This window comes from Megalopta genalis, chromosome 3 (assembly GCF_051020955.1).
Source record: "Megalopta genalis isolate 19385.01 chromosome 3, iyMegGena1_principal, whole genome shotgun sequence".
Taxonomy (NCBI): domain Eukaryota; kingdom Metazoa; phylum Arthropoda; class Insecta; order Hymenoptera; family Halictidae; genus Megalopta; species Megalopta genalis.
Window position 1 is genome coordinate 28,895,686 of NC_135015.1, and position 16,520 is coordinate 28,912,205.

At 37.5% G+C, this 16,520-nt stretch overlaps 2 protein-coding genes across 4 annotated transcripts; one reads left to right on the top strand and one right to left on the bottom strand.

The window, feature by feature from the left end:
- Nucleotides 1–6,126: 6,126 nt before the first annotated feature.
- LOC117222143 (endoplasmic reticulum metallopeptidase 1) lies at nucleotides 6,127–12,585 on the bottom strand. 2 transcript variants are annotated; one of them, XM_076520524.1, is made up of 14 exons: nucleotides 11,612–12,585; nucleotides 10,986–11,532; nucleotides 10,635–10,762; nucleotides 10,432–10,563; nucleotides 10,246–10,366; nucleotides 9,865–10,167; nucleotides 9,555–9,788; nucleotides 9,318–9,494; nucleotides 9,065–9,249; nucleotides 8,829–8,984; nucleotides 8,547–8,752; nucleotides 8,372–8,484; nucleotides 8,138–8,313; nucleotides 6,127–8,066 (listed from the first exon to the last, which is right to left on the bottom strand). In XM_076520524.1, exons 1-14 carry the CDS (start codon nucleotides 11,612–11,614, stop codon nucleotides 7,902–7,904), a joined length of 2,646 nt encoding a protein of 881 aa, XP_076376639.1. In that variant the 5' UTR covers nucleotides 11,615–12,585; the 3' UTR covers nucleotides 6,127–7,901. The 2 variants fall into 2 exon arrangements, with proteins under 2 accessions (XP_076376639.1, XP_033329555.1); XM_033473664.2 differs by having other exon boundaries at nucleotides 9,318–9,498; nucleotides 9,559–9,788; nucleotides 11,612–12,583.
- Nucleotides 12,586–12,692: 107 nt separating this feature from the next.
- LOC117222148 (trimeric intracellular cation channel type 1B.1) lies at nucleotides 12,693–16,440 on the top strand. 2 transcript variants are annotated; one of them, XM_033473682.2, is made up of 8 exons: nucleotides 12,693–12,983; nucleotides 14,209–14,365; nucleotides 14,474–14,569; nucleotides 14,648–14,736; nucleotides 14,818–14,905; nucleotides 14,985–15,105; nucleotides 15,170–15,327; nucleotides 15,450–16,440. In XM_033473682.2, the coding sequence occupies exons 1-7, from the start codon at nucleotides 12,863–12,865 to the stop codon at nucleotides 15,323–15,325; spliced, it is 828 nt and encodes a 275-aa protein (XP_033329573.1). In that variant the 5' UTR covers nucleotides 12,693–12,862; the 3' UTR covers nucleotides 15,326–15,327; nucleotides 15,450–16,440. The 2 variants fall into 2 exon arrangements, with proteins under 2 accessions (XP_033329573.1, XP_033329572.1); XM_033473681.2 differs by having other exon boundaries at nucleotides 12,694–12,983; nucleotides 15,170–15,340.
- The last annotated feature ends 80 nt before the right edge of the window (nucleotides 16,441–16,520 follow it).

The following is a 16,520-nucleotide window of genomic DNA, read 5'->3' on the forward strand; positions in this document are numbered from 1 at the left end:
ATAATTATTTTTTTATCTTCAGCTTTGGTAGTTGACACGTTTAGATTAATATAGAAACAAGTTCCGTGTAGTTTCGTTTACGACTGATAGTTTGCAGTCGATTTTAACATGGAGTGCAAAATTGAACGTCTTCGAGACACATTTTACCTTTTTATTTTCATAGAGGCAAGAAAGCGGCCGAGGCATACAGTAATGTCTCCCTAACTGACGCTCAGATTGTGCACAAAAATGGCCAATTTGGGAAGAGGAGATACGATTACACGAGCCTTGCAGCTCGTTTTTATAGTTCTCGACAATTCATAACTATGGAAACGAACCGCAAGGCTCGAATAATCGTATCTCCTCTTCCCGAATTGTCCATTTCTGTGAACAAACCGAGCGTCAATTAGAGAGACATTACTGTGTGTGAAGTTTATGGCGCGTGAATTGCTTAACCGAACGCGCGTGTCAGAATTGGTTCAACAAATTTCGTTCCGAAGATTTTTCTCTTAAAGATGACCAACGTTCTGGTTGACCTTCCGAAGTTGACGATGACAAAATCAAAGCCATAATTGAATCGAATCGTCGTATAACTGTACGAGAGATTGCAAAAAGGTTAAATGCATCGCACGCAACAATTGAATATCGCGTAAGATGTCTTGGACTTGTTAAGAAGCTCGATGTTTGGATTCCGCGTGAATCGAAAGAAATTCACTTAACACAACGAATCGGTATTTGCGATACGCAATTTAAACGTAACGCAATCGACCCTTTTTTGAAACGAATTATCACCGGTGATGAAAAATGGATCGTTTGCAATAACATTAATCGAAAAAGGTTATGGTCCAAGCTTGATGAATCAGCACAATCCATATCGAAAGCTGAATCGCATCAGAAAAAGATCATGCTGTCAATTGGGTGGGAGTGTAAAGGTGTTGTATATTTTGAGCTGCTTCCAAGCAACCAAACGATCAACTCAGATGTTTACTGCCAACGACTTATGAAATTGGAGGAAGCAATCAAAGTGAAAAGGCCGGAATTGGCAAATCGCGAAGGAACCGTGTTCCTCCACGACAATGCGAGACCTCGTACATCTTTAGCAACACGTACAAAATACTGACAAGTATCAGAAGTTTTATGAGCTCGGAATCATGAAGTTACCAGAAGGATGGCAAAAGGTGATCGAACAAAATGAAGAATATTTGTCCGATCGAAGTTCATTTCGTGTGTAGAAAAAATTGAATTTTATTTTACATTGAAATACCGAAATTACTTTCCTGCCAATCCAATAGTTACCGATCGTCAACAACAATGAAAACGAGTCGCAAGTGAGTCGAACAATCGCGTCTCCTCTCCCCAAAATTGTCCATTTTTGTGTACAATCTGAGCGTCGATTAGGGAGAATTCGCTGCGCGTCGCAGTGTACAACGAAGAAATAATGGTACGCCGAGCGATTTCGACCGATGGAAACCGGAAGTGGGTGTGCTCGTGCACGAAGGTGGTCGAAAAATCTGCTGACACGAAAATAGAAAGCTTGGGGAGACGGCGGGAGTGCCTCCCGTGAAGGAACCCCCGTGTCTTCGTGACTTCCGGTTCTGGGTAGTCTGCGCGTGCTGACCGGATATGGCGGAGAACCGACTGACCAAATCGTGCCTCGAAGAGCCGCGCCGCGCCGTGTCCCTTGGAAGCTTTTTCTCATGCCGATCACGCGTTCTCCTGTACCAAATACCAACCTCGGTCCCGGTGACATCATACTCATCGTACACTCGTACCGCCTGTACCTGTACGTGGCGAACGCGGACACGCGTTCGTACCTGCCGCTACTGACGTGCTATTGTACCTTGTTGTCGAACCGCGCCGCTCTTCGGCAGGGATATGTCGTCATTAGTTTTCTGTCTCCTCGATCTATTTCGATTAATTCCAGCCGATCCGCGGCTACGCTCTGGGCATAATTTCTCCTTAATTCGCGCTCAGATTGCGCACAGGAGTGGACAATTTGGGAGGACGAGATACGATTATTCTACTATAATAATAATAATAATATAATAATATAATAATAATATACTATAAATACTGTAAATACTGTAAATTCTGTAAATTCTGTAAATACTGTAAATACTGTAAATATTGTAAATACTAGAAATACTACAAATACTACAAATACTACAAATACTACAAATACTATAAATACTATAAATACTAGGAGTACTATGAATAATGTAAATACTGTAAATACTACAAATACTATAAATACTATAAATACTGTAAATACTGTAAATACTGTAAATACTGTAAATTCTGTAAATTCTGTAAATACTGTAAATACTGTAAATTCTGTAAATACTAGAAATATTGTAAATACTGTAAGTACTACAAATACAATAAATACTATAAATACTATTTATAGTATTACTATAAATTATTATTATAGTACTATTTATATATTTATACTATAAATACTATAAATACTATAAATACTACAAATACTATAAATACTATAAATACTACAAATACTCCACTTCCCAAATTGTCCATTTTTGTGCTCGATCTGAGCGCAAAATTAGGGAAAAATAGCTATCCCTTGCGTTTCCTATTCGATCCTTCCCATCAAAATTGCATTAATAAATTCCCCTGCTTTCACAATAGATATAAATTAACCAAAACTTCCTCGACGAAGAGACATCGACCGAAATCGTTCCCAAAAGTATCACTGCATCGAAAAAGACCGAACATGGCTTATATTTCGATATTTAAAGAACATGCGGTCAGTTCAGCTGGATGAGTATGAGCAAGGGTGCATGGCGAGGAGATAAAAAGAAAATGGTGGATTTGTAAGCGGCACGTGAACCGGTCGCGGAGAAAGTCCACGGGGTTCGGTGGCTCGCCGTGGGCCAACGTTTTCTTCCCCCCCCCCCCCCCCCCCTCGCGCCGGCCATGTTATTCACGCCGACGATCCATCGACAGAGACGGAAAGAGAGGAAAAAAAAAGCCCATGGTGGACGAATTGATCGGTAAGCGGGACACGTATACCCCACGGTTGCATATATAAGACCGTAGAACCGCGTACTTACACAAGGAACCAGGGAGGCACGTACGCGCGGGCAACGTCCACGGCAACGTCCATCCGGTTCTGGATATTCGGATGCCTAATTTTGTTCTGCCGGAAAAATCAGTCGACGGAAGCAAACTGGCACACAGACGGTGGGTGACTCAGAGCGGGGCCTCGACGTCGGAGAGATGCCGCGAATTAATTTACTCGCGATACAGGCGGTTCGATCGAAAACTCGAGGATACGATTCGCTGGTCTTCTTTAATTAAATCGTCACGCCACTCGGCTTTTCGAGCAGGCCCGTCGAAGCCCACCCTCGCGTTCCGCGGGGGTTCGGCGCGCGCGACGGAAAAATTGGGGCAATTGTCGCGGCCCGATCTTGTTTCAACGGAAATACGTATATTTAGCGCGGTACTGTTCGCGGGTATTGCCCGCGAAACGCTCGCGGGCCGATTGTCTAATAACGCGCCGACTAATTGTCCTGTAATACCAAGAGCATTGTTCGCCCCCTCCCCCCTGTCCTACCCCCGCGGGCGAAATAATAATACAGGCTGGTCAAGTGTCGGCCTATATGTCGCGGCGGAAACTCGGCCTCCCCTAAACGAGCGAGAAAAAAAAATGAACGGAGGGCACATAACGAAGCAGAAATCCCGCCGCGAAGTAGGCCGTGCAAATGAGGTAGCCTCTGTGCGAACGGGAGAAAAAGTCAGCCGGCTGCTAATTGAAGAACAAACGGGTACAGTTCGGCGTCGGGATTCGTGCGAAAGAATTCGAGCGCGACAACAATGGTAAACATTCGCGAATGTCCGAAAGCAAATGATCGAAGAAGAAGAATGGCCCGATGAATAGATCCGGAGGAGCTTTTCCGCGTTGCCGAACGTATCGTTCGGAATTCCGTCTTCCCGAGGACGCACGTCGTGGCCAGTCGAACGTCGTCGGCCATTTGCCGCGGGCGCATTGATAATTTAAAAATGACAATTAACTTCAGTTGTGAGGCGACCGATAATCAGCCTCGCATGCCGGATTCTTGGCCAACCAGCCATTTTACAGGCGATTCATAATTGCACGACACCGCGATTTGCAAGCCCCCGGTGCAATTAACGCTTGGCCGATCGTGTTCGTTAAGCCTGCCGCTCTAATTCGAGCGGGCTACAACACGCGGATGACTCGGGACGATTAGAGAATTATCCGCGCGAGCTTCTGGACTCGATATATTCGATGTATCGTCTTCCTTCATTTATATTCAACGGTCCTTGTAATTATTATATATATATTATATATTATATAATATATTAATATATTGTAATATATAATAATATATTAATTATAATAATATTATATAGTATATAATATATTATATATATATATATTATTTCACCTTCGCGAAATTAACCCCATGCGATACTTTGACGAGCCTGGCACGTGATATGAATATTAAAAAAATAAATATGAATATATATAATATATAATTAATATATATATATATATATATATATATATATATATATATTATATTATATTATATATTAATATATATAATATATAATTAAATAAATAAATATGAATATTATTCCATTCTTTTAAGTGAAAATAAAATTCTGTCTCTTGTCGTTGATATTTAAGAAATCATGTAAACGCAGGCATACAATAAACATAAATTGTTTCTTTACTTCTTAAAAATGATTACAATCGACAAAACTTCTAATCGTTGCAACTACGAGGAAAATTGTACGATAAGCGATTAATAAGCGTACCGGCGACCTCCAAAGCAATAAATAACTAATCGATGCGATAAACAGTTAATAAACATATCCTAATCGTCAAGATTATTTAATTAATTTAGTACCATCGAAGGAAACGTTTCACCTGTCGGTTCCTCCGGATCGGCTACTTACTTCTTTCACGTAATCCTGATCGATCACTAATCACCAATTTCCGCCGACTGGCCGAAACTATTCACTGGACAAACTTTCGGATGAAGCGTTATCAGCGGCCGCGAGGATCGTTATCGCGTTGCCCACGATTTTTCGAAAGTTCGAAGCGAGCCGAACGGGCAATATCCATTAAGATAAAATCACGAATGACCGTCGATTTTAATGAGACCGTTCGCGGTGGTGCACGAGGAATCGAATCGTTCCCGATCGAGAATTCTTATCGGCGGACAATATCAGCCAGTCGACTGGCTGTGACTGATAACACCTGCCGATCGCCGGTTTTATCAGAAGCCTCGCGACGCCACGGAACGTCAATGGCACTTCCGGTCTCGCGGATGGACGGCCGGAGAACGACGGTCCTCGATCGTCGAAGACCACGAACCGTTTGCAAACCTCTGTCACGGAACGAAACGAAACGAAACGAAACGAAACACGCGGCTCGCTTTAAACCAGGAAATCGTTCTCGTCTTACAGGATGCCGGCGCGTCAATATTGACACTATTCTTACGAAACAGAACGAGGAGAGGCGAGGAACGAGAAGAGAACAATCGGACATTCGATCTTGCAAAACTTGGATCATAGGCTGTGACTGTGTGAAACGTCTCCAAAAGCCCGAGACTCCGCCAAAAGTATTTTTAGAATCGCCGTGATTGTAAGATATAATATGCCTGAAACCCGCCATTTTGTCGGCTTCGATAGTCCGAAATGTTAACATTCGTTCGTAAATGTTAATGAACCGTCGCGTTACGGCTGAACGATAAACACAAGGAAAATGATAAGTATTCGTTTCAGAAAACTCGAATTTCTTACGCTTCGAAGATTTATATAATATTCTATCGATCTCGTTTTTTCTAGTTTTCCAATGCCTGGTATAAAGTTTAGGGCAATTTGGTGTCTGGTCCCTCCCATTTTCCACGTAATCGAACATCGGAAACAGGAAATCGATTTGGTCGCATAATGAACGACGTTGAACGACCACTAACGGCTATAGGCATTGTGGTGTAACTGGAATTACGAGAAATTGCTGGTTATCAAGGTGTAATCCTTATCTGGCATTGGAGCCGAATTTCAATCGATAAAACCGATAAAGTGAATCCCTCGTGAGCCGTGTGTAGTACACTCGTTCGAATCCGAGAATGGATATAACCGATGAAAACGAGCATCTAACTGTTTCAACTCTTTCTTTTATTTCTCACCCGTGGTTGCATATTCGATAACAATCTGTAAATTACAATAACATACGTATATGGTGTATAATAGAGAAACCTGAAACGCAATTAGGAACGTGTAGACATTAAAATAATATGTTAAACTCATAAAAACAACCAACACGGTGGGTGGGGGGGGAGGGGAGAGTCAATCTTGATCGATTGATCACAAATTTACAATTGTATCAGGTTGATTAAATAAATCTTGTGGTTTCAGAGCAGTAGGTAACATAGTAACAAAATAATACAAATAACTAGAAGACGGTATAATTAATACATAATTAATCTGTGTTTAAACGCTTGACATAGCGAGCCGTTATTAAGTAGAACAATATTAAATTGTGCAACGAAGATACTTCACGAAAGGGAATAAATTACTAGACTATAGTTACAACTAAACCAGCAATACAAATATAAACGAAGATGTTCCATATTATAGAGACTGATCGAATTTGGAAATGAGACTTGTTAAACTCTAGTGTACAAAATTAAATTCTCTCGCCAGCGTAATAACTACGTTAAATACATCTCCCTTTTACGCGTGTAAAAGTGTTAATTTCTATGATTACTTCGGACTTACTTAGAGCTACAAAGTTGGCTATCGATATTGGCAAAAATGTCTTACTGTTAGACCTTTAAACGTGGTATATTTCAATAAATGCGTCAGCCGCTCTATCATTTAAAATATTCGTTTAAAACTTCGCGATGGCCTTCGTTGATATCACACGAGAACTAAGGACGTACAGAATTATTTAACAAAGCAGTGTGACTTGCACAACCGTGGACGAAGGTAACATTCAAAATAAATTCAGTTTCTTTAGACATTTAACAGCCATGAAAAAAAGATGGATTGAGAAAGATAAAGGAAACTGTCTTCGTATTCTAAAAGTCAACGAACGATACACTTCAAACTGTACAAAACCGTCGAAGGAATTAGATTTATACATATAAAAGAAAAAAAAACACGGATGTGCAACAACAAATACGAGTAACAACGAAATATTGCTGAACAATTAAATTAAGAATAATTTCCCGTAGTCAAGTAGACATTTGTGCTTTCGAAGTTTCTATCCTTTATCACGTTTTATCTAGTAAATAAAGAAAGAACAACGTTTCACAAACAATTCTACAATGTACAGATACAAAATAAAGGAGACGAACTTGCGGCGATACCGCGGTGACGATTAAAATGTTTAAAAATTGCTATCAATTAATACGCGTGGACCGTGTCATCCGCGATAATATTAAATTACTAATGCTTTAAAATTAAATGTAGCTGTAATCAGTCTAAGGCATACAATTGATATGCTAGCTCGTCGTAATTTTCTACAATAGGTAATTGTAATTAGTGAAGTATCAATTCGATAAGGTATATATATATATTATTCTTGCACTGTTTTCAGTGAAATCAGCGTCTTAAAAACTACATCTCGATAATGTTACTAGTAAAAAATTTTGTATAAATAGAATGACAACCGTTTCATTCATCAAATAGTTTCCTTTAATGCTGATCGATGTATCCTGCTAAACGCGGACATACGAAGTTAGCATATGGATATGTAATGTGGTATTCCTCTAAATCTTAAGCTTATAAATTGCATTGTTAGGTATATGTCTTTGAATCATATTGAGAACTATGCTAGTATACAGTGCCGTCATCGTTAGGCTTTCACTGACTATTTTTTTATGTAAACTGCTCTTAGTAAATGGAATTATTCATTCGATGTTTCGTTAAAATTGCCACGAAGTGTATGTCGCTGTCCATGGTGTGACAACGGTCCATTGTGGAAATTGAGCCAAGAATCGTTTAAATCTCAAAGACTTCTGATGCTCACCGTGCAGAAAATGGCCACCCAAAGCCACGGTCAAACATGGTACCTTTTGCGTATGGGGAACCTGTACAGGTAAAAAGTTATTATGTAGAATCTTATAACTATTTTAACTAGTAGATCGTCCCTTAAACGTACATTTAACTCGACGGTAAACGTATAAGGAGTACAATCAGATGCACAAGAATAATAAACAAAATACGTTTCCCTGTCGTTCCATTTAGGTCCTTGCAACGGTTTTCCTTCTAAAATAGACCACCTTTCCAAACGAACACCTTTGTACGGCGATAAAATTATGCTTATGTGATCAGGGCCTACAAAATAAAATGTTCACGCAATTTTCAATATTTATTATGTTTGTTAAGAAATTACCTGTTACGTTGAACGTAAAAGTGACAATATTCTGTCGTATAGATTTTGAAACAAGGTCCAACCTTGTTGGAATATTGATGAGTGGTGCAGGCCCTGGTATCCAACTTGTTTTCCTATGGAAAAATTTTCGGCGTTAGATATGATTTAGTTCAATTATTGCAATAGATTTTCTCACCATAAGAAAGTTGTAACAGGCATGAAGTATGGTAGACCACAGTATAATTCGCGTTCACAATCTTTCACTGTTGGCGTTGCTGCACCAATCTCAGGCACCATAGCTTCGACGCTATGTGGACTGTTCATGTCTAAATCAGCTATCCAATACCCGGTTCCAGAATATCGCAAGTTACCGTTGACGTCGTAATATTGTCTTTGTGCATGCTACAAACATAATGCCCATTTGAGACACAGTGTCCGATCATTTTTAAGAGTTAGCTTGTGAATATGAAATCATTACCGCAATCATAAAACGTTCTGGTGCCAATGACGATGGATCACCACTGTAGGGAAAACCAAGTGGAGTTAAAATTAACACTCCAATAGTTAAAAAAAATATTCCAATCAATACGCTTAGAATCCGCTCTGCATTTTTAATCAAAAGTACTATTGGTAACTGAAAGAAAAATAGTTTATGTTAATAATCTACACTTTATTAATATTGTTTATAGTTTCATTAAGGCATCCATAATCTACCGTGAAACTAAGCTGCAGGCAAAAGAGTATAGATAATGTGTTAGCCATGACAACTTCAGAATTTATGCTGCTACCAGACCGTCCCATTATAGGAATAAATAGATAAAGAGCACCAATCAGTAAGTAAAATGATTGCATATAAGGTACAAATATTGTAGTTAAGTAATAGAAGAGCCACTTCCAGCCTAGAAGAAAGGGATTGCGAAATAGTCTCAGGTCAAACTGACAAAGTAGTTAGGAATAATAATTATACCTCTCCATTTATTAAAAAAATGATATCGTAGTAAATTTGCTACTGTCGAGAATACAACCCAATGTAAGGGTATGAAACCCGATCGTATCTCGAATAGAACGCAGCAGAACAGAACTAGCATCCATATAACAGAATATGCATCGCAGTATATTTGGAATAATGTCCATGCGGTCTTGACTTCCTATAATATATTAGTACATAATCAGGTAAGTGTTAATCAATGTATAATGGTGTTACTTGCCTTCTTTTGTCGCAGTCCAACATATAAGAAGAACATCATTGATACAAAGATGGTTGGACATACATACAAGAAGAACAGCCAAGCTGGTCTCACATACCAACTCATTACTTTACCAAGCTTGGTAAGAACAGTTGCAATCATTGTGCATGAAATTATAGATACCAGCCACGAAACAACTATTGCTCCAATACAAAGCAATATATGTTTGAAATATATAGTTTTCTTTACATCTGAATAAAAACAGATAAAAATTAATTCATGAAAAATTGAATATGAGTTTCACATAAAAGCAAATTTCACGCGTACCTCTCCGCGCGCATTGTGCATTTAGATATATAGAATATACTCCAGCAATTATGCTAATAACATTAATTGTACTAGACACGTGTTGTGGCCATCTAATAACAAATGCACCTAAGAAATCAAAGAACACAAGATTCCCAGGATTATCCTGGATCGCTTCGGATAAATTATTATCCATTACTATTCCTTGTAACAAAGCAAGAATATTATCCCCAGTCCTTTGCAAGGACCCCATCGGTATCTGATCAATGTTGTCGAATTTCGTATGGTACACATAGCCATTGGTCGACCAAGCGAAATCCAGACCTACAATTTTAGAATTGTGTTAATCGAGTTTTTAATTATTTCGTAAAATGTAACAGTGAATTATTCAAGTGAGTATACCAGAAACATTTCCAAAATCCCTGAATATTCGGAAATCGGTGTCACCAGGTACAATACCACTTTCGAAAATTTCCTGAGCTAAGGACGAAGCGTACGGGTAGGGAACTGATTTTGAATACACCTGCAAGAAGAAAGGGACAGATGAGAAAATAGCTTGACAAATACAATTGTATAATTGAACAGTACTTGAAGCAACCAGGAGCTGTCAGGTCCAGCCTGAAATAATAATTCACGACCACCAGCTCCGCAGGCCTCTAAATTTACGAAAGCACGTATTTCCTTGGCCCAGGCATGTTGCGTTATAAAACCATGAGAAGCCTAGAAAATGCAAGTACACATTTATTTTTTAGCTGGAACATAAAAGATCAAAATATCGGAAAGTATTATACCTGCATTAAATTTTCTTCAGCGCCATTAAATAGAAATATAATATTATGTTTTAACAATTTTGAACTATGAGCAATTACTCGTAAAATTTCTAACATCACAGCACAACCAGCTCCATCGTCAGATCCTCCTGTAATGGAAAATAACATGATATACCGGTTTGCTTGATTGTGTTCAAAATATAAGTCGTTATTTTATTGTGTGAGTGCAGTAGTTCTGTTGGTACCAAATAATCTGAACAGAAAAACATTTTTAAATTTATTGTTCATGTATAAGAAAGAAAAGAAGAATTGTTTTCTATGTTGTATTTATCAAGACCATCAAAACTGTTGCACTCACCTAATAATTCTTACCAGGACTATCAGGGAAAGTATCAAAATGACAATTTACTAGCACACTGCTATGTGTAGGCCTATGGGGACCAATTTTAACAATGATATTTTGAACATTTTTATAAACATTTGTCATTCCATCGAGGAACTTTAAAGGGAAAGCTCCGCTATGTTTGGTTACATTAACTAGAACCTTATGATTTTCATTGGAATTTTTAACTATATTATTAATAATGTCTGTTAAATATTTAATTGCCAACACTTCATTCTCGTAGCTTCCAACAATTCGTGGGCCAATGGATGTAAGCTGTTCAAGATGATTATGTGCTCTCTCTGCTATAAACCTCTCAGGGTATAATCCTTCCTTGCTTATAGTTATCGGTTCTGGTAATTTCTTCTCAAATGCAATTATGACAATGGATACAAAAAGAAAAAATGTGAAAAGGAAAAGCAAATGCTGAGTTTCATTTGGCAGTACATCTTTTCTTTTCGAGGAAACTCTGTCCTCGTATAGAGCTTCTCCAGACGCTCTTTTTGAAGCATGTTGTCGAAACCTTATTCCGTCTCTCTGAAAATTAGTACTGTTAGTATATGAAAAGAACAAAAGGCATGACACAATAACCACACAACAATATCATTTACTTTACCATTGTTCAACAATGAAAATCACTTCAGAAACTGAGATAATACTCAAATATGAACGATAGCACAAACGATGTCATTCAGCTTCAACCGCCGCAACGGCATGTGTACTCCAATGTTTTGCAAAAATATAATTTACGACGTACTTGAAATCTCAGCTACGAATCAAACAAATCAACAACGTTGTTTTATTTTTTATCTATTAATCGTGCTTTCGATCGAGAGCGATAATCGTTATTGCGAAGATTTCGTACGATAATAAATCACTGCAGTTATCTGGTATTTATTTGATAAATAAAATATCCAAAATGTATTTGAAAAATCACTTTTTTCGGTTGTTTCTATTTCTCATTAATAAATATCATCTACACGTTCGCTGTTTCGACTGCTCCTTTACATAATTCCCAGTTGCTATCGCCAATCATTATTATCAATCGACTTTATCTTTAGGACAATACATTTAGATACCATTACATACATTCATGTGGCACCGTGATTAGATATCTTGTTGCGTGGTGTACGGTGTACTAATGTATATCACATTTTTTTAAACAATGATTTGTGTCCCACTCGTTTGCCAGATTCTCACTAACACGAATTTGCGACGCGCGTGAATTAGCTTGCGATGGATAGTTAGTTGAAATGGACTATGCGATTAACATGATTAGAAGAATTTAATCGAAATTTCATGTATCCGAAATATAATGAGAAAAGATAAGAATTATCTACCGTTCGTCGTCCATTGCAGATAAAAGCCATTTGTATAATCGGTATAGATACGTCAAATCAATCGATGGCATTGAATACAAAATTGATCATTAAATAGTATTAAATTATTGTCGAACAAATGCAAAATCATAAAGATATAAAAATCTGTATGGTATTTAAAATGCAAGATGAGTGAATTCTCAACGAAGACGCGTACAGGACTTGATATTGATACAATTGAATTTCAAACGACTTCGAAAAAGCGAACACGAACGCGCAATTACAATCGTTTACTGCCATCTGTAGGTAAGCGTTTTAAAGAGGCATCAAAATATGCTGGTTCGACGATAAGGTTTTTTTTTTAATGGTAGGTGGCCGGGCTCCATAACTAGCAGACGACTGAGTCTAGCAGACGGCGCGTAGCTAGCGTCGTTCGCGGGCGGCCGAGATTGCGTTTTAAAATCGAACATTGTCGGACATTGAAAGGCACGGTTCCCGGAGGCCGACAGAGCTCTAGTGTATCTTAATTACTGTGAAAATCAATCGAAATGGATCCCGAAGCATTCCTGGACATGGCCAATCAGGTCATTAAATTGAAAATGTACCCGTACTTCGACATCGCACACAGCGTACTCTGTGCGCTACACGTCAGAGAGGATTTAGGACCCGGTAAGCGAAAGCCCACCCGACCAATTCTAAATTTAATCCGGTCACAGAGCTAGCTTATGCCTTTTCTAAGATTATGTTTCGCCCCCTAAAATTGTTCATTTCATTCTTTTCCACCCTGATTCATCGATTCCGCCTGTCCGCGATCTTTTTTTACTATCAAGACCATCCCCGATTTGATATTCTTGAATCGCTCGAGGTATAAAAATACTCGGCGTGCGCCTCCCTGCGATTATGAACTATCGGTAGAATTAATTCATTCCATTTGATGATTGGTAATATCCGATGTATTTTTATACGCGCCAAGCCGTTTACTATTTTTAAGTTGTTCTTTGGGAATCTACGGTTCGTCTTAATTTTAGCATCTTCACCGTGAAATGCACATTTTCTAATCGCGGTAATTAAACACCGTATATTATATGTATATATATATATATATGTTCTGGTGGCACATTTTTAAAAAATTCACGACCCCCGATCGAGTATCTACTACCATACGGTCTTTGGCACAATTTTAATAATCTTATTTTATAGCATTCACTGAATCTACCCAGCTAATCTATTTCAGTATACACCTTTGTGTGTAGGCCAGATTTTGTTCAAAATTTGGTCTAAGAGCTTCTCATGTTACCTTAGATATATATGTATGAATAATTTGTTTTCAAGTCTACTGAAAAACAAAGGGTTTGCAATGTGAAAGTGCATTAGAATGACTGCACAATGTACCAAGAAAGTTTCCTCTCAATGACTTCCTTATGCAATGAACTGTGAAGGATAAATCTGTAAATAACCAGAATTGTTTCAATGCCTTCCTTGTTCTACACTGTACTATGTGTGAATGAAGATTTTACTTAGCTCAACTGGAAGTGAATAATTTGTTACATAGAAAAAATGAATTGGTCAATATTTTCTAATGTGACTGCATTTCTAATGTTTTAAAGGTACTATACTAGGAGAACATTAATTCTATGTTTGTGGTAACTTGGATCACATTTGTATCTATGCATGTGTGGGTGTATCATAGCATACTTATAAGGATTCTGAGTGACCTAGTTGAATTAGCACACCCCTTGATATTTCATGGTGTATCAAATGTTCAACAAATCACTTGGAAACATATTTGTTCTTTTTGTCATAGTATTTTTTTTTATAAATTATAATCACTTGAATTTTTACAAAGATCATTTTTGCTTTATGAAAACATTTGTTTAATTTCTGGAAAAAATAGGTGCCCAAGCATTCTCCAGAAAACATCCCCTATCATGCTGGCTTTCAACAATGTTGGTGACATTCGCAAGTGGTATGCTATGCAATGGACTCCTGGGGGAACCGATTCTTGCACCTTTGAAAAATACACCACAAGTTCTAGTTGCAACCATTGTTTGGTCAGTATTTAATTACTGCAGAACGAATGTTGGTTCAATTGATTTTTCATTCATTTATAGTTAAAGCGTACAAAATATATTTACAAATGAACTTATCAACATATTTAGGTATGTGATATTTTATACGCCATTTGATATTGGATACAAAGTAGCCAAATTTCTACCAGTAAAGCTTGTATGTGCAATTTTAAAAGAAACATATAGGTAAGTATGAAATACTATTTGTTATTCATTACTTCATTATCTGTAACTTATTCCTCTTATATTTTTCATCAATTTTAGGTGTAAGAAAGTATACGATGGAGTAACCCATGCAGGAAAACTTTATCCAAATGCATATCTCATTATGATTATAATTGGAACACTTAAAGGTAAGCTTTAATATTATAATAATTATATGCGAGAAAAACATAACAAAGACAGTAATATTTACTCACTTTGTTTATGTGTAGGCAATGCTGCAGGATTTACGAAATTATTTGAGCGTCTCATACGAGGTGTATGGACTCCAACTGCCATGGAACTAATGCAACCTAGCTTGTATGCACGTCCTCCTTTTTTCTGTAAATTATTCGGCAAATTAGTGTTAAAAAATTGAGTAAGAAATAATTTGTTTCAGCCCTACGAAAGCTTCAATGGTTGCATCGATCATCTTTGTCCTAGATAAAAAGACTGATCTCATTTCTGCACCTCATGCATTGGTTTACTTTGGCATCGTTATCTTCTTTGTGTACTTCAAGGTAGACATTTATCTTACCATTTGAAGCTTTAATATTGTCTCTAATGGGATTAATGTTATTTTAGTTATCGTCCATTTTACTCGGTATCCACGATCCGTTTGTACCTTTCGAAAATTTGTTCTGCGCGCTGTTCCTTGGAGGAATTTGGGATTCGTTAGCCAAATTTCTGGGCCGAGGCCAAGCCAAAGACGAGAAAGCAGATGCCAAGAAAAAGGACTAAACGTTTGTACATTTTGTGCGTATACCCTTAAATAATACCATGGATGCACATTACGTAACTTCGTGTCGAAGCGAAGCGCATTACTCGTAGTACTCGTTGTAATTCGATTTTGTTTTGTCAATAGGTGCATAAACTCTCCAAAGAAATTCATTTTAACACTAGCAATAATTTGCTGACGAATCAATGAATGGAAACAATTTCAAAACCTAAAAGTACGACACTCGCATGTTGAAGCGTGACCACCGACAAATCATTAAATATCAGAAGTACAATAATTTATTATTATATATATTTTATTAAGGACGAGCGATGCATACAGCGGAGAGTGTGACTTCGATTACTGGGAAGATCAGCAGTATTATGTCTGTTAAACAAACAACTTGACGTTAAAATAACTGCAATTTAACCGTACGCTGTAATGAATCCGACGATTTTATAAAAAAAGAACGAAACGTAATTTTAATATTAATTATATTGATTAGTCGAAAAATGATTGTTCTTAGAAACAATAAGATATACGTGCAATCCGATGCGCGAGCATTAGAAATATGTCCCTAGTTACTGATTTTTTGATAATATATATATTACATATACCTCGTATAAAGTTATAGCGATCGAATTTAAAAATGTTATTGATACGGCGATTTTGTAGTGCAATACACAACTTTCCTTACAATCTAAATGCATATTAGGAATTATTAAGGCAAATTTGAAGTATCCTAACTTTGCCATACATCTTGTAGCGACGAAACCCCGAATCGTCGTGCTATCGTGCGGTAACTGTTTCGAAGGTACGAGTAAACATACTCAGGATGATAATGAAGTTATATAGTTTCGATGCATATTTCAGTGATAAGATTTCGATTATAAAATACTTGACAGAAAATTTAAAAATATGTAAAAAATACTCGAGGGGACTTACACCTCTTTTATACTATTTTATTATAATATCAAAGGTTGGGTACTTGCCACACGTGCAGGTATCAAAGTGTTTGCCTTCGACTCAATGATGTGAACATAATTTACTATGAAAATTAAATCCTTTAATTCTCATATGATGTTCCATTTGTTAGAATGTTGTACATTTTCATGTAATAAAATGAAGTTTGCTCTTCCATGCTTGTAGCCTGATGCACCATCCTTTTCGATTTACACAATAAACGAGAACATTCTTTAAAACAAAAGAAAAATCTTT

What these genes read in the sequence shown, in the direction of transcription:
- LOC117222143 (XM_076520524.1), bottom strand. An exon ending in TGCACAATGCGCGCGGAGAG is followed by an intron (nt 9,789 to 9,864) that starts GTACGCGTGAAA and finishes GTTTTTATTCAG; the next exon opens with ATGTAAAGAAAACTATATAT. An exon ending in TTTTTTTAATAAATGGAGAG is followed by an intron (nt 9,250 to 9,317) that starts GTATAATTATTA and finishes CCTTTCTTCTAG; the next exon opens with GCTGGAAGTGGCTCTTCTAT.
- LOC117222148 (XM_033473682.2), top strand. Translation starts at nt 12,863, where the DNA reads ATGGATCCCGAAGCATTCCTGGACATGGCCAATCAGGTCATTAAATTG. An exon ending in CTAGTTGCAACCATTGTTTG is followed by an intron (nt 14,366 to 14,473) that starts GTCAGTATTTAA and finishes CAACATATTTAG; the next exon opens with GTATGTGATATTTTATACGC. An exon ending in TATAATTGGAACACTTAAAG is followed by an intron (nt 14,737 to 14,817) that starts GTAAGCTTTAAT and finishes GTTTATGTGTAG; the next exon opens with GCAATGCTGCAGGATTTACG.